The 18883-nt window shown below is 37.5% G+C and overlaps 2 protein-coding genes across 2 annotated transcripts; both read right to left on the bottom strand.

Annotated features, from left to right (window-relative positions):
* Window positions 1-5740: 5740 nt before the first annotated feature.
* On the bottom strand, window positions 5741-12855 carry LOC148186050 (uncharacterized). Its single transcript, XM_088072187.1, has 7 exons — window positions 12694-12855; window positions 11395-11539; window positions 10546-10659; window positions 10317-10461; window positions 10050-10198; window positions 9826-9965; window positions 5741-9734 (listed from the first exon to the last, which is right to left on the bottom strand). Exons 1-7 carry the CDS (start codon window positions 12818-12820, stop codon window positions 9553-9555), a joined length of 1002 nt encoding a protein of 333 aa, XP_087928313.1. The 5' UTR covers window positions 12821-12855; the 3' UTR covers window positions 5741-9552.
* An 860-nt stretch (window positions 12856-13715) lies between these two features.
* Window positions 13716-17844, bottom strand: LOC148186049 (uncharacterized). The gene is made up of 8 exons (XM_088072254.1): window positions 17811-17844; window positions 17582-17696; window positions 17348-17492; window positions 16928-17041; window positions 16684-16828; window positions 14337-14485; window positions 14110-14243; window positions 13716-13985 (listed from the first exon to the last, which is right to left on the bottom strand). The coding sequence occupies exons 2-8, from the start codon at window positions 17685-17687 to the stop codon at window positions 13837-13839; spliced, it is 942 nt and encodes a 313-aa protein (XP_087928380.1). The 5' UTR covers window positions 17688-17696; window positions 17811-17844; the 3' UTR covers window positions 13716-13836.
* Between the last annotated feature and the right edge of the window lie 1039 nt (window positions 17845-18883).

The following is an 18883-nucleotide window of genomic DNA, read 5'->3' as shown; positions in this document are numbered from 1 at the left end:
GGGACCGGCCAAGGTAAAAACAGGCTGAGGCTTCATATTTCTTTAAAATGACATTAGCATTTTCAAGTGCAACAATGAAGTATGGTTTAGAATTACAATAAGTCATCTAATATTGCTCTGCTGCAGCCAGGAAGCCCTTTTGAATTTACACCACGAGGCTGTTTCATTTTTGAAACATCTTTTGTGTTCAGTAGCAGGGACATGTGTGAACAGTTCGCTGTCAGGGCATGCTGATTTCCCTCCTTTTCATGTGTCTGGCGCCTTGGCTGCTTTCCTCCAATCCTCTTCTCACCTTACTCCGTTAAAAATAAATAGTGCTGGGAAGCAATAGAGCCTGCTGCCCCCTGACAACATACACACACATTCTTATACACGCCAAACCCCAATGTGAATCACATATCATCTCAGACACCAGCCAGTGTGTTGGGAGCACTTGAATAACAGTATGAAGGGCCCTTTAATCTGTAATTTGCTGCAATCAGAGACCCTGGACCTTTGGGGTACAATGAGTCACATACTTGAAATTGATCCTTTGCCAGACACCAAACAATGAGGGTGTACTGTCCTATTTTCTGTGTCAGAGCTCACTGCTTTGCCCTGTTGGTAGGCTTAATATGAAGTTAGTCGTGACACATCTAATTTAGGAGGGTGTCTTCTTCCTCAGTCTTAACTTGTAGACTGGAGCTGAGGTTTTGATCCTGGAAATCACTAGATGTCTATAGTTTCATCACCTCGGTTCATCCTTCATTGTTATCTTCATTTGATCTAACATAACATAGAATTTTGAATTAAACACCTCGCCACACTGACACAGCTTGCAGCAGAATTTCAAAATAACATTTGCTTATACAAAGTGCTACTTACCATATTCTTCAGCGCATTAAGAGATTCCACTTTCATCCAGCTGTTGTAATATTCCTCTTGACATTAAAACTCTTTTTTTATTAACACATAAGACATTACAACAATGCATTTTACTTACAACTGAAAGAAAAAAAACAGAAACCAGTCTCTATTTACACAGGCAAAAACTCTATTTAGTAAACGAGCAGACACATAATGATGTTGATATAATAACATAAGTATGAACAGTTGTGAAAACAGTGTAGGTACAGTGCACTTATTTGAGTTTTGGACATGCAACATGTTGCTGTAACTTATATCCAAAACACCTTTTGTGCAAGGTTGTTCAAATATCTGATATTTGGGTCATTTGGTAAGGATATTATATCAGTAATGACTTTATAGTTTTGTATAATAGAGATAAAAGGTAATAAATACTATATTTTGACAAGTTTAGGAAAATGAATTAGAAAATCAAAAAGGAAGCTGGATAGTTATAAATCAGTGACTTATGGAAAGGGGTGGGATTAAATAAGTTTATACTTCCTCTCACTCTTTTCAAATATGTAAACCAAGTTGTTGATTGTTAGTGTTAATTTAATTTTTTTATGTTCTTTAAATATTACTTTTTTCTCTGTGTCCAATTGTTTATATAATCATTTCTCTTTTTTTTCTTTTTTACATGTTCAAAATATATTTCCAGACAAAATCAAACCAGAAACAAGCACTATAAAAAGCCATAACACATTATCAATTTTCAAAGTGGATATGGTCAACATGTTTACACGTCTAGCAGACAAAGAGCAGCATTAGCATTCATTTGGAGTCATGTTTCTGCCTGTTGGGAATGTAAATCAGTATTCACTTTCTATTTGTTTTTGCTCTGTTGTGGTTTCCACCATAGACTGTATGAAAAATAATGGCTTTAACATCATCCATTGGTTTGTTGACTCCTGTTCTGAAGCCTTGAATTTGTCATTTTGCTCATCGTTATCTTGGTTTTCTGGAGCCAAAAGTGACCATAGTTGGACGAGAAGGTGGACTCATAGACTGCGGTAAAGCCTCACAGACAAAACTGGTGAGTTGTATTGAATTCAACCCATGTGCAGTTGTCATAAATTAGCTCGAGACCAAAACAATTTTTTGTACCAGGCTGGGATCTATGGGGATTGACTTGCTTCTTGAGCCAGCTTCAAGTGGCCATTTGAGGTATTGCAGTTTTTAGGCACTTTGGCGTTAGCTTTAATTTTCAGGTTTGGAGGTTGCCTCTCGGTCAGAACCGACCCCTGTGAGAAATATCAGGCTCTTTAACTGTTAAATCCTCCTTTATAAACACCAGCCAGTTGCCAAATTTGCATCCAGTTTGGTGGTGGGCAGGCAGTAGTTGGTTTATCAGAGCGTCACGTAGAGATGACCCATTGTTGATATGAAAATATTGATTAGAGCAGCTTTAAGCTTCTCTGCCTACTCCTTTTCTTTGCTTACTCTTCAGGTAAACTCCTATACATACTTATATAATATAATATATATAATACTTGCTGCCAGTGCTGCACAGTCATGACACTTTATTATAGTTTTGTGGAGTAAAAATCATGCATGGTACTCAGTTTGTTGCCTTTGTTGGTCTTGAGGGCGTACTTCCATCACACATGGGAGACGTCTGCCTTCAGGGTTTACTCACAACTTTCAGACAAACTTCTCTCATCAGCACTTCAAGCCTTAAGTGCAGTTTTTCTGACCCTGCTGTGGCAGTTTGGTACCACTGAGAAGCTATCACTGCTTTACAAGGTAAACTGTTTTGTCTGTGTTAAGTCAGTACTTGTGTGCTTAGGAACCTAACATTATGCTGTAGGTTGTTAAATTGCTGTCTGATGAATTTGCTTGTGGCCCACAGACTCTGCTGGCTGCTGATTTTCAGCTGTCATGCTGCTGTTAATTTGTTTTTTTCTTTGGTTGAAGACATGTGAATTATGATGCCTAATGCTGTTGATTTGCAAAGTGGGGAAATATAAATACTCATGTCTTGTGAGTGTTATTGGCTGAACTGCTTTAGCTGTAGGTTATTTTCATTGTTTTAAGGGGTTGCCTAGTTGATGGTTATATTAGTGGCTTGAGGGATGTATACATGATTGTTTTGCTCACACAGCCCATTTGAATAATTGTTTCTGTGTAAGAACGGCTTTTAGTGGAAACTCAGTAATGCAAAGATAACAGTCACATTTTCTCCACGCCTCTTATTCGGCCAAAAATGCCAGAAAGTGTGTGGCAGCTTGCTTTATTGTGCTTTATACCATAACTGAATCTGAACCAGTGAGTGCTTATTTTGTGAGCTCAAGTAACTGATTGGCATCTACTTATAATGCTAATATTTATTTGGAAGAGAATGTCCATGAAGGGTTGTTTAAAGGTCCCATATTGTAAAAAGTCAGATTTCCATATGTATTTTTATTGCCAAGCAGGTATGAGTGCTATTTATCTACTCTAAACGTACCAAATGCTCAGTTCACAGAGAAATAGATACAGTTCGTATTCAGAAACCTTTGTTTTTAAATGTGCCGTGAGGACTTCCGGGAAGTTGTGATGTCACAACTTTACTATATAAAGGTAGAGGGTGATGCTTCAGTGCTGTTATAGTCATTCCCTGGATACAGTGGTGGCCTTTCACAAGCATTTAAACCTCGAAAATGTGAGTAAATTGGGTTGATTTCTCTCAAAAATAGGAGAGAGAAAAAAAAAATCAGCAACTTGGCATGACATGTCCCAAAAATAGCAAAATTATCTTTCTTATTGGCAATCAGGCATTTCATCTTCCCATTTTTAGGTCTGTTTGTTTTTCATAAACAGTCACACAGAAATAAGTGAAAGCACTTGTTTGTGTTGTGCATGAAGAGTCCTTGTATTCTGACATCATTTCAATATTTCAGAATCAATCATGACTCTAGGCTCACGCTCACAATCTCCTTTTGTTATTTTATTTTGCTGCATTTCAAGCACAAGCAATCTTCAGTGTTATTTTTCTGCAGGCACTTGTGTTTATGCATGTTTTTGACATGCCCCTCATTTGAATTTTACATTTCAGAGTCAGAATGACTTTGTTCACCTTGTACGATGGCAGTAAAAGGAAACGGGCTTTGTTAATTTTTTGATAACACATTAGGAGACAGTTATACAATACGGGATTGACAAACTTGTACACACTAACAAATGCAAACGGGTCACAGTAAATGCAGGAAAGACTGACTTTGAGCCATCAAATTAACTTAAACATGCAAGTAAGTAACATTATAATAAGCAGTTGATGCAGAAATCACAGATGTGCAAAACATCTGTATACATGTACATCAGCTATTCAGCTAATCAGACTGGTTCTAAACATGTGGCATTGAATAATATGTCTATCTTTTTAAAGTCATTTACAGACCACCAGAGAACCATGTTCTCTATAATTATTACCCACTTAATTACAACTGTAAATTAAATTCTATATCTTTTGATTAACATCAACAAGTTCCTTGTTGGTTTCTCTTTGTCCTAGAAGATGACATCAGTGCTCATCTGCACTGACAGAAAGCATCACCACTAATTAGTCCAATCTTTAAAAAAATCATCAAGTCAAAGTAATAATTATTCCTACAGATTACACTCTTTTGCGTCTGCTGTCCCCACATCTGGACTGAGTGGGTTTGTCTTAAATATGGAGCAATAGGAGTCAGGGATTACCAGCTAATTAGTGTAACTGCATCATGGGATTAATTAACTCAAAGCATTTACATATATTCTAATTGTTTTACTGAGCTAATTGGCATCACAGTGTCACAGTTGTAATATTGAGGATTGCTGAAGTTTGTTTGCTTCCAGCAAATGCCAATATGTCAACCTTGTTTATGTTGTTGTTTCCCTATCAGCTGTTTTTGAAATGCACACTTTATGTTTAACACATACTGAATACCAAAAGAAATGCATTTATTCATATCTGTTTATCTTAGTTAGGTCCAAGATGTACTGTACTTACTGTAATAAAAGGTATAGGCTACTTACTGTAATGTATTGATGATATACTCACTGTGTTGTTAGACTCCTTAAACCATATACAGCTGAGATATTAGCCATTTTCTTACCTAAATTCAGGGCTCCCGCGGGTGATTCAAAAATCTTAAAAGGCATTAAATTAATTAATCTAAAAATAAGGCTTTTAGGATTTTATGGACTGTTTTTTTCTAACATTGCATTATGAAATCTCAAAATAATCAGTAAAATTTTTTTTAATAAGATTTTTTTCTCCATTTATGGTTATTGTCAAATTGGTCTTAAATTTCATTCAGAGTGGCATTAAAATGTCTTAAATTTAACTTGCCTTAAAGAAACCCTGAAACTATACATAAAAGATATTTTAAAAAAAACCTGCAAAATCATGGGTGGATTACTAAATGGGCCTACCGGGCAAAGGCCCAAGGGCCCTAAGTGTCAGGAGGCCCCATGGCTTTCTCTTGCAAAATGCCACTCAAAGTAAGTACAGAGCAGGAACAGACTCGAAAAGACCACAAAGAGATGCAAAGAAATGGCAAAAAGATACAAAATAACTACAAAAATAAGCAACACAACCAAAAGAGACACCATACAACCACAAAGAGAGACACAGAAGTCTGGGTGTCTTGCTCGTGTGTAGGAGAGGTGATGGGGCCCTTTGTATGTCTGTGCCCAGGGGCCCATTGTCTCATAATCCGCCCATGCATAAAGCATGACCAGCTTAAAGTTACTTAATGAATCAAAATGTAGTTTGACTTTTTTATGCTTGCGTGTATATTTTTGTTATTAATACCGGTGTTTCCGGTGTCTTTAGGAATGAAACTCTCCTGAGTGAGTGGAATAAGTTAAACGAGAAACAAGTCATACAAACCAGAGTTGGTTACAACTTTAATCTTCTTTTTTCATCTTCTGAACAACAACTGGGACTCTTTGAAGACATTTTGATATTTTTTCATCTGAAACGGTAATAGAGTGAGCCAAAGAAATAAAAATATCTGTGATTCTGATCACACACGATATGTTTTTTTAAGTAGCTGTGAAGAACAAACACTTATCCAGTCAGTTTAAGTCAATAAATTATTTTTTTTTATAGAGCTTTTAATTAAAAGGTACTTCAGAGCAGCTGATGAAGCATAAATTGTGCTCAGGGAGACTTCAAACACAGATTTCACAGTGAAATTTGCTCAACATAAAGGCAGGCGCTTAGCTGTGTTTCAAATAAAAGCATTAAAATGCGCTGTAAATGGGGTCACAAGGTCATGTTTATGCATTTAGTCGCTACGTTCAAAACCTCCACTTGTATTGATTACTTCCACCAACTCGCTGTTTGTTGATTCCAAAAGGCTTAAGACCACTCACAAAAATGTCAGAGAAAATTGATGCTCATCTGCGTAGTCGAGCGCGCTTCAATATTCCGAGCTAATTTAGCTGTACCCTGCAGAGTGAGGGGGCTTGAGTGGGAGGACAACTTGGCACAAGGTAAGACTCCTTTTTTTCTCAACCCCAATCTCTTTTCTCTGCATAATTATATGAATTAAATTAATTGGGAATGCACATTTGCATATCTAGGTTATTTCTCTTATGGAGAAAAAGGTCTTTGGAGAGTATAGAAACAATTACAAGCCCGCCAGACAGTAAAACACCTCTGTTTCTTCCTTGACGTCTGCCTCTTTCCCCCCAGTGTTTTACTACAGGGAGGATTTGGCCTCAGTACTCTGGAGGGAAAATGTGATAACACCACAGTGCAGGAGTCACATCCATGAAGCAATTTAATGGACTTTGCAGCCATCTTTAACACACACTATCACCTGACATCTTTAAATTACTTTGAACAGTTGTAGGTATTTATAAAAAATGAAACTATTTGTTTTGCCAGGGAGGGAATAGTTGAAATTAAGTTTTAAAAGAAATTTGATTGGACCAGTTTAATCTGATACTGGGTGGTAAATGGTATGGGGGGGTCTAATTTGCTGCTCTTGCTGAAGAATTTTTCACTGCTGCATTGTAATAATACTGAGCCAATGTGGTATAAAACCATAGCTATTTTTAATCAACTAAGCTGGTGCATTATGTTGTAAAGGGGTTGAAATACTACTAGACGATCGGATCCAACTGCTTACTGCTGGAAGTTGGGGGGAAAAATAATTTGAAGTGTATTCTGAATAACAGTTATTATATTTCAACACAAAGACAAATGCAGCTGTAATAATGTGTGAGTGCACACTTAACACTCACTTAATATCCCCACTGTAATTACACAGAGCCCAGGGATGACATCTTAAAATGTCTTGTTTTGCCCAGCAAATAGTTCAAAACCCCCAAATTTTAAATTTTTACCATCAGAAGATCAAGAAAACCAGAAAGCATTTACATTTGAAGCTGAAACCACTTTTGCAATTTTTGCTTACAAGTGTCTTAGACTGTTAAAAGATTATTAAAATACAGTCCAAAACCGCTAACATATTCACATATTGATGGTAACATCGATATAAATGTCATATCACATATATGTTGGTACCAGTGAATGTTAACGTTAAAACTATTGATTAATCATCGAAATACTGTCCATTCACATTTAAAACCAATCAAGTAATTAGTTCATTGACTTGTTTTTTCAACTTTTTCTTGATCAATTGATAAATCAAGTGTTCAGAAAAATGACTTATAACATGCCCATGATAATTTTCCCCTTTGAGAAAATGGAGCCAGTTAACTTTTGCCATTTTTGCATAAAAATGGCTTAACTTGTTAATTGATTATCAAAATAGTCCCTATATTCAGATTACTTCAATGGAAGACCAAGAAAACCAGAAAATACTCACATTTCAAATGTTGGAACCAGCTATTTTTTGCAGTTTGTGCTTGAAAATTATTTAATGATTAATCAGTCATTAATACTGCCAAAACCCTCCAGAATCCAAAGATATTCAGTTTGCTATCACAGAAGATCAAGTAATCCAGGATATTCATGTTTGAAACCAATCAGTTAACTGACTTATTGTTTCAACTTAACTTTTAATCGTGTGTTCAATTAAATGCCAGAAAATGGAAAAAAGATGCCCACTTCTGCCCTCCAGAACCTTGTTTTGCCTAGAAAGTCCCAAAACTTTCTGTTGACTAAAATATTCCCTTTTGAGAAACTCGAACCAGATAACGTTCACCATTTTTACTTTCAACTGGGTTAATTAACTATCAAAATACAGTCCAAAACCCAAACATACTCTGTTTACAAGAAGACCAGGAAAACTAGAGAGCTGGAACCATTGAATTTTTGGTATTTATGTTTAAAAATAACTGAAACAATTATTCACTAATCAAATATTGTCCTAAAAAATCTGTCCAAAACCCCAACATATTCAGTTTACTGTAATAGAGAACAAAGAAAAACTGAAAATATTTGCAAAGCTGGAACCAGTGATTTTTTTTTGCTAATTTGTGTGTGCTTACATTATGGTTTCAACTTAACTTAAAATAAAACTCTCCATCAGATTTTCTTATGATGGCAAAGAGGTTTTCGTTCTCACTGAGTCACAATATCATCACTGCAGACAGCTCTGTAATTCCTGCATTTCCAAACGTATTGTTGCTGAGTGTAATATTCCATATAAATCAATGTTTCTGGAAGCAGCATCACTTCCTCAAAAATATACACAAGCCCAAATTACTGTGATCTGATTTGTAATTAGTGATTTTACCGTGTGCTCCAACGCAGCGACGGCCCTGAAAGTGAATCAGTTCTGCATTATGAAGCCGGCGATAATAACGCTCTGCAGAATTTTCTCCAAATGAGGCAGTTGCACAAATTGCCAATGTGAGTTTACGATCAGGATCACAGACATCCGCTAACAATAGAAGGCTGTTTTGCAACCTAATGCCTGCCTGTAAACACCAAAATAACACTTGAGCAACAATGGTGGAAAGCAACGTTTTGTTTTTTTAGGGACCATGTTGTATTTAATTTCTTTATTTGTCCCACCAATACAGAACCATGCTTTAGATGGAGACCAATTTGCTCAGCTGTGCAGTCAGCATGTCCCATCTGTACACGCATTAATTGTATCTTTTTTTCTTTTCTCCGTTGCTTTCATCTGAGGTTGGGTCCTATTCAGCTCAGCATCCTCATCAAAGCTGCTCACAGCCATCGAGCATGTTTGATATCCCATTCTTTAAGCCACATCAAGAAAGAGGGCACTTATAAACTTGAGCATGTGTGATTATCTCTGCTGTATCACGTCACAGAGAGATGCAGAGAGGGAGTGGAAGAGGGTTCAGAGGTTTTTCATGAAATTTGTTTATTATTAAGCCAGAAAATGTCATCATCACGAGAAAAAAACAGCCTAAACTATTATGGTTTTATTACTCTGGTACAGCTTATTGTAAGAATTAAAGCGTGCATTCAGAGTTCATGTTTTTGAACAAGAGCAGAGATCAAATTTGGCTTCAAATATAGTTTGAAACGCACTAATAATATTCTTTTTTTTAAAATAATGAAATGTGTTATGTGCTCAACATACAGATTGAAGCCACTGTGCCATCTTCTGGCACAACTAAACTAAGTTTGTTACACCACATTCTCAGTGTGAAGTGAGTATGTGCTGCCCCCTTTTGGTAATTCATATAAAGTGCATACTTGCATGATAATTTAAGTCACTTTATTGAATTGTTTTGTTTCACCACACAAAATCAGATTTTGCCGAAATCTTTCTTGATGTCGTCATTTATGGGGTTTGTGTGCCACACTTTCCCACAGCCCTCAAATGTCACACGAGGCTCCATGGCAACAGGTTTGCTCAACTTATCCTTATGCAAACATGAAGAGATCAAATGGATCAAGTTCATGACGGTCATCAGCAGCATAAGGACCCCTGGAGATAAGACAGAGTAGGGGAAACTTACACAATAAATAGACATATTTGATTGTTAGACGTGCATCTGCACTCCAAGGTGACATCTTACCGCAATAGATGGTGTTTGTAGCGAGGTCATGGACACGATAGCTTCTGGTGAACATTGCACCCAGGCCCAGGATGAGGATGGCGTAAACAATGAATGTGTGGCGCATGTACTTGGTTAAATGGAAGCTCTGCAGGAAGAACCTGCAACGTTTTGGGTCATTTCTTAAAAATAAAATCTTTCCAAAACTGGACTTTAAAGAAAATCTCAAGTTTTTTTGTCCTTACCAGATTATAGCGCACAAGGAGACTATGCTGAGGACAATGGTGCTGATCAGAGGGTCTGGAACACCTGCTCCATACTTGAGCAAGATACCAAAACCCACTACAGCATTCAAGAGAGACCACCAGGCAAACACTGCCAAGCCATTATGGGTCTGCCTCAAATGATAAAGCATATATATTTATGTAGAAATGCTTAGAAATTTATCCAGGCTTCCATTTTTGACATCCCACTCTACCCCAAATATTTCTTTGGTAAATGAGCGGTCTCACCAGGTAACATGTCCATGAGATCACATCAGGGTTGTTGATGGCTAGCCAGTCTTTGTGCTTGTCGATGTTATAGTAGGACATGTAGAGCATGTGGAAGCTGAGGACTGGGAGAATGCACCTTAGCATGATGGCTCCAAGTATATCGCTAAAGAAAGCAACAGCAGTTTTTATTGCTTCTGAGCGCACAATTTTTTTTTATTGCTTTAGACAAAGCATTGGCGTTACTTACTGTCTGTCCCACAGAACCATGCTGCACATCCTTGCAATGTTAATCACGGTCCACATCAAATAAAATACTGGGGGGTGGATTTCTGGATAACAAGACTCTGGACCGAGGACATTTCTGCAGATTGAAAAACAACAGTCTTAACTATGATACCACATCGTAAATATACATTCCTTGAGATTTTCAATAAATCAGACCCCACTGTTTATAATCTGCATTTTTTTCAGCAATAGCCATTTAATGTATTTACATTCTGTAAGTACCTTGTATATATATATATTTTTAATTTTTGACCTTTAGTTACTTCTTTGGAATATATTGAAGGTCACAACCTTGTTGTCTTTAATGACTAGATCACATTAAGCAAGATAAAACAAAAATACCAATTATATGGAAGAACATTAAGATTTAAAAACATATTTATAAAATGTCCCAATATTATCAGGTCTTTCCAAGTCCAAAGTTGACCCCAGGAACATGAAACATAATCTAGGCCTGGGAGTAGGTTTGATAACCCTCTACCTTGAGGTCTAAAAGTAAAGTAAATTGTTAATTTTTTATCATTAGTGGGGCCATTCCTACCTTGGACTGGATTGTCTACGTATGCGTACCTACCTCATAAGTTCATTAATTTGTTTGGTTGCACTGGAAACAGATACGCAAGTTAACGTTCTGTTGTATTTCTGACAAAATAGTATCTTAACAAAGGTTTGCTGCACTGAGAAGTCTAAGACCTTTGGCTAATGTGTTGCCAAATAAAGCAAGACTGAAAACTTAAGAATCTGAATAGAAGTTCAGGTATGGTTTACCTGAACTGCATTTACAAAGTCTTTAAGACACCTGTCATGCTACCTTTTGAAAAGGCCGACCACTGCATACAAGAGCCAAGCCATAGACCACAAGTCCACCATAATCCAGTAACAGTCAGACCACCAGTCCATAGTCACCTCCAGTGGGAAGGTCTCGGACACAATCCTGGATGAGGTCTGAAACAGAGCTGAAGGCCAAGAAAAAAAGAAATCACTAATCAGCAGTTAGGATATATGACAGACAATGATACATAGTACCTGGGCCAGTAATATGATAATACATCAGTTATCGTTGTCTTTATCTGTCCAGTTCAGATATACATTACTTAAAGAACGTAATAAACTACATGCTATTTTATGTTACAGACTATAAGTCTAGACTGCAAGGTGTGTGCGCGTGTTTGTGTGTTTATATGGCCTAGTCAGTTTCATTGGCTTCTATCCAGGTCAATAGCTTGCAAAAATGCCATGAAATGAAACTGTCAGGGCAAAGGTCTTTCAGTAAATCTTGGCTGCAAAGCATTTCTCAATAACTTAAAATATCACCCCACTCTCACTGCAAAAACAATCATACAAGTCTGCTGTGCAAGCAGCATACTACAACTCAGATTATAAGGCAGTGCCCTCTGGTGGCTTCAGTCATTATTACACAAACAGAGAAGAAGGTGAGATGAAGTAGCATAAAAAGCATTAAAGTCTATGTAATGTACGAATATAGAAGATGCCCCATAAAGGTTTGGCAGATGGGTAAAACAGACACAGGCTTTCACCCAGGAGACTGGTGTTTGTGTCCCAAAGTCAGCATTGACTTCTTTTAACAATGTAGCCAAGTGTGCAAGTATTCGTAGCATGCCATTCTAGTGACACATTTGACGTATGTCATGACATACACCATGTTAAGTTAGTGACATAAGTACTTAAAAAATGCCAAACCATGATGTTTTTCCTCAACATAACCACCTAGTTTTTAAGTGGAACTGTGACCGTTTCATGGCTTTAGGGCGTATTTAAAGCTTCAAACATTATTAGAGCAATATATGTCGTTTTAGGGACGGTCATGTAAGTCCTTTTGGAAGTTAATGGAAATTGACTTGTTTTGTCGTTTTAGTACAAGAGAGCGCTGTTTAAAAGTTCAAAGAGTTCAAAGAGTTCAACACTCAAATTAATTGTCAACCGGATTGGTGCAATCAATATGTATGTGGCATTACCATTCACTAAAGCACCCCCTTTACAAACCTGTGAGAAGAGCTCAGAAAGCTTATTAAAACCATCACATTTTCAAGTTGTTAATATGACCAACCTACACATTACTGAAATATTTAGTAGATGTGGAGTCACTCACCATTGGGCACAGTGCTGTCCTTTGCCAGGTGAAAGAAGACGTCTGAGATCGCCTGCGCAATAACAGCCAGGGCAATGCTCCCAGCATGTATCACTACATGGTTGTTTTTCACTGAGAGGGGAGACATCACCGTAATGTCTGACTGTAGCTCAGAAGACTGAGCTGTGAGGCACTGTATTTGTGACCTCACTCAAATATTTTGGACTTTGGATTGCTGCATGTACTGCTCTATTTTATGGTATCTTTGATTACACCTGTAATGCCCTGTTATCAATAGTGGCGTGTCGCTGTGTGGGTTTGCCTTGGGCTGTCACTGGGGACATATTTTAGACTTAAGAACACGCAACTAGGCATGGCTTGTCCAACTGGGGACAAAAGCGTGTGTCCCCAATTATGAAAAAGCTGATTTTTCAGTCAGGAGTTAGGCTTTAGGTTAGGCAAGTAGTTATGGTTCAGAACTCTTAGATACACCCAACTAATTTGAAACAGCAAATATGTTTTTGGAGGGAAACATAAGTTACTCATAAAGTTAATCATAAATTACTTATTCCAATACATGATTAGGAAATGTTGCACATCCTTAATTCATACAGTTATGCAGAACCATTTTCATTTTGTACACAGGGTGGTTTCACTTGACGCACGTTTAGGTGACGTTTTTATTTGGCGGTCAATCTAAAAATGATTAAAAAAGAGTTCTGATAGCAGATTAGCAGTTTAAGTCATTTATCAAGCAAATATGCCAGCAGCTGAAATGTGAGGATATTCTGCTTTTCTTAGTTTTATATGACTATATGACCTTTACTTACAACAACTTATTTCTATGTTGGAATATGCATATGTTGTCAGTATTTGGCTTCACAATTATTTGTTACAGTTTTGATATCCTTGTGCCTTAAAACATTTATTTTGCCATTAATTAAATTACTCCTCTTTCTTAGTTTTCTGATCAACGCACCATTTATTTAGTGTAAAAACATATTATGATTTAAACACAATCACAATCATTGACAAAACATCCATGACTTGACTTGGGACTTTTATTTCCATTTATGCATTTATTTCTTTAAAAAGCTGTAGAACAATTTTGGCAGTATTTACACATGAATAATAAATGCTTTGTTAAAAATTCAAAGGTACTATTCAAAGAAAGAGTTTTCTTTGTGTCAAGGCCATTTCTACTGGTGACCGACTGGGTCCACTGTCAGTGTAAAGCGGCCGTTTGTGATGCTTCCATGTGACCAGGGCGATGCGTGCTATAAACATGACGCAGGAAATAGCCAGGATCAAAGCTAAAGAGGAAAGAGGAAATTGAATATGATCATGAATCAATGCACAGTGTACAGAGCAATGCAAAAATCATACTGGAAAATGTGTGTGGTGCTTATATCCCTCGGGTCAAGTGTCAAACTTTACCAGCAAATATATAAATGTCACTTTCAGGAAAGTCAGAATTGCTCAGGGTGCCTGTCAGCCACAGGATCACCACGGGGTAGATGGTCACAATATAACGCACGTGCTCATCAAGGTAGAAGTTCTCTAACAGAAACCTGGGAGCGGAGGGAGACAGAGACAAAAGATGTCTCAGGGGAAGAAAAACACCAACAGCTAAATGACAGAACGCAGCGGGGAGTCAGACTCACCAGGCTAACAGCTCCATCAGAAGCAGCAGCAGTGACAGCATTGCACACTCGCATCTAGGCGTTTCTGTCTGATGCTGCAAGTATATCGTCAAATTCAGGAGAGTGGAGAGAGTCCCCCATGTTGCGTATACCGCCATTCCATTTTGCACCTAATAAAACATAATAAAAGAACACTTGAAAGCGTGGAAAGCTATGACCAGATGGCAGATGGCAATATCCTAATCCTGAACTTGGCAGACTGTGTTCGCTTTATATACACTTTACTGCAGGATGCTGGTCTGTCATGTGACCTTTTCTGTCACCTCTTCTTTAATGTTAAACGCAAAGCAAGGAGAGACTAGAAACCTATTTCAAGTTTATTTTTTTATTTTTTTTGTGGTCTCACTGCCTTTAACCTCCTAATCTCAGACCACAGTCGCCTTGTGCACAGACAGCACAGCCAGTAGGACTGAGCATTTTGGCGAGGATTCCCTATTTAGATATGGGTGACGGAGCAGCCAGCAGCTTTGGGACCAGTGGCTGGCTTCTTTAACCTTATAGTGTGTCAGCAGTGTGCTGTGGGACTTATATGGAATGGCACCAACTGAGTGATAAAATGTCACTTTAAAGGAATAGTTTGACATTTAAAAAAAACTGCTTGCTGACACTTTGTGGAGAGATAGATGAGAGAATGGTTTCTACTTTCATGTCTGTACAATATGAAGCACTCTTTTCAGGCTTTGTTTCTAATCACATATTTTGTCTTTTTGCTTTCAGTAGGGGAGATTCGTAATATTCTCTTTTACACAGAGATTGTTTTGCCAACATCGTCATTTTCGGCGCAAACTTTGCATCTCTATTTTCACTATTGTCATTTTTTTCATAAATTAATTATATTGGTCAATTAAATATATTTAAATAATCTTGTGACTGAACCTCCTATCTCCATTGGATCCTTTTAAAAACACAACATTTTTTCTAATTCTGGAACAAAAGCTGATGATAGACGAAACAAGTCATGAGGAATTAAACCTTTGATTTCAACCTTTGGCCCTTTGCTGCATGTAACTCCCATTCTCTCTCACCCATTTCCTATCAATCTGCAGCTTTCCTGTAATAGTTATGGCAAAATCTGTAAAAAAATAATCTAAAAAAAAGCATTAAACAAAAAGTTTTCAACAATATTTCAGTCAAGCAACTGTTTCTATGTTGATTTTTCCCTTATGCACTGCAGCTGCCCAGACAAAGTACATACTGTCGTATGGCATATGCAATAGTATGTCTCTAACGAGAAATTTGAAGTAAAAAGAAAAAGTATGTGATTTGGAACTCAGCAGAGCTTAACATTATCAATTAACATCACATTTGACATACAACAAACTGCCATTTGTAATTTTTGTGTATGTAGTTTTAAACTTTTAAGTTAAAATGGCACACATTGTAGATTCTAACATGCAGTATTATAGTCTATTCATGAAGGTAGAATTATATCTGCAATTCTTTGTCGTTGTTATTTTCATAGTTGTGTCCTTCTGTTGTCAAAGGTTATCTTCCTGATTATTTTTGCAGCTTCTGTCAGTTGTCAAATAGCTGTCAGTGAGCTGTCATGTCTCTGTCGCTCAGTTGATGTGACATATCTTCTGCTGCCCAGAGGATTGTGGTTCAGAGTAACCAAAAAAAAAACCATGGGTAGCATACTGCAAGTTGTGGATGTAGTAGGACATGGTCATTTTTTGCATTTTGCATTTGACAAACTATGTTTTTGGACATACTACTTTTTTTCTAGCATACTAAATAGTATTTAGTATTAAATGCACAGAGAGTCATTTCTCTGTTTTGTGGTTTTGCTCCTGCCCACTACAGCAGGTCCTGGGTCTGTCCATTTCAAAAGTGAACATGGCTACAGAATGCCACAGATTATTTCACCCCCATAGTCACCGAAGTAAACATTGGATACATTTTTTCACAAGCACATCTCACCAACATTTTGACACAAATGTGGCATTTTTTTCAGAATCAGGAAATTGGGGGGGGAAATGTAACTTTATTTAAAACCTGTCTCTGTCTCAGCAACACACTCTTGTGAGATCTGGCAACAACTGATATGATCTCCGTTTGATGTCTAATATGACATAAGCTAGCAGATAGAACAATCAGCAAAAATAACGGTCAAACGTTAAATTTGTGCTGTTTGAACTGTTTTGTTTGAATCTGCCATCATCCATTGAGGTGAAGCAACCGCTCCCTCACAGGAGAATGAACTGGAAGTGTATACCAGTAAGCCAAAGACATGTTATTCCTTTTGAAGTCAAGTAGAGATGTCAAAAAAAAAAAAAACATTTGAAAGAAAGGAATGATAGGATTTTACCAATATTCTGATGAGCCACAAGTCTACGGTGTGATACTTGTTCAACCAGGCTCCATAGATCTTTAGTCCGTGACAGGAGAAAAATAGGATCATGTAATCGGTGATCGTCATTAGTACTGAAATTATCAGCAACGGCAGAAACAGCCTGAACACACAGAAAAGCAGACGTTTAAACTTTCAGTAACAACATTAAAATACAGCTATTAATTATGTTGGGGTGTCCAACCTGAACTCACACACTTACTCTCTGTCATACAGAAACAACCATGTAATGTTCATGCAAATATTGATGATGATAGAGACATGAAATCCATAGGGTAGCACTGCAGGCGTGGTGTACAGCCAGTCATAAGCACTCCTGCGGGGAGCAAGGATAATATTGTTTTATTCAAGTAGAGAAAACACATCACGGCAAACAAATAACGCCTGTAGGGAAATAATCAGACTCTTTCATATAAAGTCAGAGCAATCTGCAACATGTAAAGAGAAAACGACTGCACGGAGGAAGACTAAATTGCCTCTGGACTAGGTGGAGTGATTTGCAATAACACAACAAGATGAGATAAAGGTATTAAGAAATAGGCATAGTTATGCAGTGCGACGAGGCTATTAAGCATTATCATCTTTAGTAAATTATGTATGAAAATATGACTAATGGTGCTACCTTCTGCAAAGTCCGACTAGAAAGTATATAAACATGGCAAAAGCCCAAATATAAATGAAATCCCAGACAAAGAAAGCCCACTGAGCAGGAGTTATGGGTGTTGTGTACTTGATTGTCACTTCCTCTGTTCTCTGCTTGAAAACACCTGTGCAGAGATAAGCACTGTTTATTATTTATGCCACATCATACTTTACAAAACATTAAACCGATCTGGTATAACTCATAAACATTCACCTGATCTGGCACCGAATCCGGATAGTGTGTTCAACGTGATTGCAGCTAAAAACACAAACAATCCAAGAAACATGAGCAGCACGCGGGCTGGTTTGTGGTCTGCCATGATGACGGTCTGAGGGTAAAAGTCCACAAAGGATAGAACTGACGCTTTAGACAAAAAAAAACCCACCAAAAACACATTTCTATTCTTTTTTAGATGAAAATCTGAACCTACAATTGAACCCACCTCTTTATAAATCAAAGCTCTCACTCTTTCTGCGTCTTTCAAAGCAAATATAGTCCCGTATCTGCATGTGTGAAGAAGGAAGTGACAGTGAAATTAACTATATATGGTGTCATCCCTTTTTATTGTCCTGCACCGATCATCTGTTATCTTTCCCTGTCATAAACAATCTGTGGTTTAAAGCAGGGTAAAGAGTAAAGACCAGGTGGTGAAAGGAAAATCAGGACATAATTGAGAGTGAGATTTTAGAACAAAACAATAGTAATCTAAATCAGCAGGAAATCAGCCTGGATAGTCCCAGCTGAGATGGAGAGGCACTTCTAGTCACGAAACTTTAATATGCACCCCCCCCTCTCCTTCCCTTTGCTGGCATTTTACTTTGCTGATAAATTGGGTGTGATGATGGCAAGAGTTCAGATCACGAGGCCACAGTTCTCTACAAAGCTATTTCACTGATTTAATTCAATAAGATCATCTTTTAATGAATACGGAATCAATGTTAATCAGGAATAATGAGGTGCTGGCACTAGCAGACCTGGAAGTTATTACTTAAATTAGTATTGACCGTATTTTTTAAGGCTCTAAATGGTCTATTATTTACCCTCTATGTTTGCACAATAGAGCTGAAGTGAAAGTGTACGGCTGAAACGTTGTTGATTCCACGTTGATTTATTCTGTCTTGCCATTATGTAAAGTCACTGCAGATCTTGTGCGTGCAGCTTTCTTCCACACAGTGGCACCATTGCATGATGACGTGGCCTTGTGGTCTTGTGATAGTGTATGGAATTGACTAACTGTACTTTTAATTTACATGTAAATGCGGAAAAATGAAAGGGAGGTACAACTACAGAGAGCTTTTTATCTGATGAGCTCTGTCTGCTTTGAGACACTTTGCACATCTACCAGCCATGGCTGGATTAAGAGACATTTAGCCTCAGGCCACAGATATGCAAAAGGAGCCACCACCACGCAGACTTTGTGGGTTTGCCTCTTTTGTTGTGCTGCATCTCTTTATAATCATGATGCCTGTTTTTGTGGTTTTGTGTCTCTTTGGGGTATTTTTGTTCCTTTTTTAG

Source organism: Plectropomus leopardus, chromosome 21, assembly GCF_026936395.1.
Source record: "Plectropomus leopardus strain MGB_pleo_1.0 chromosome 21, ASM2693639v1, whole genome shotgun sequence".
In the NCBI taxonomy this organism is placed as follows: Eukaryota; Metazoa; Chordata; class Actinopteri; order Perciformes; family Serranidae; genus Plectropomus; species Plectropomus leopardus.
Note: the sequence above shows the minus strand (reverse complement) of the source record. Positions and strands in the feature narration are given on the sequence as shown.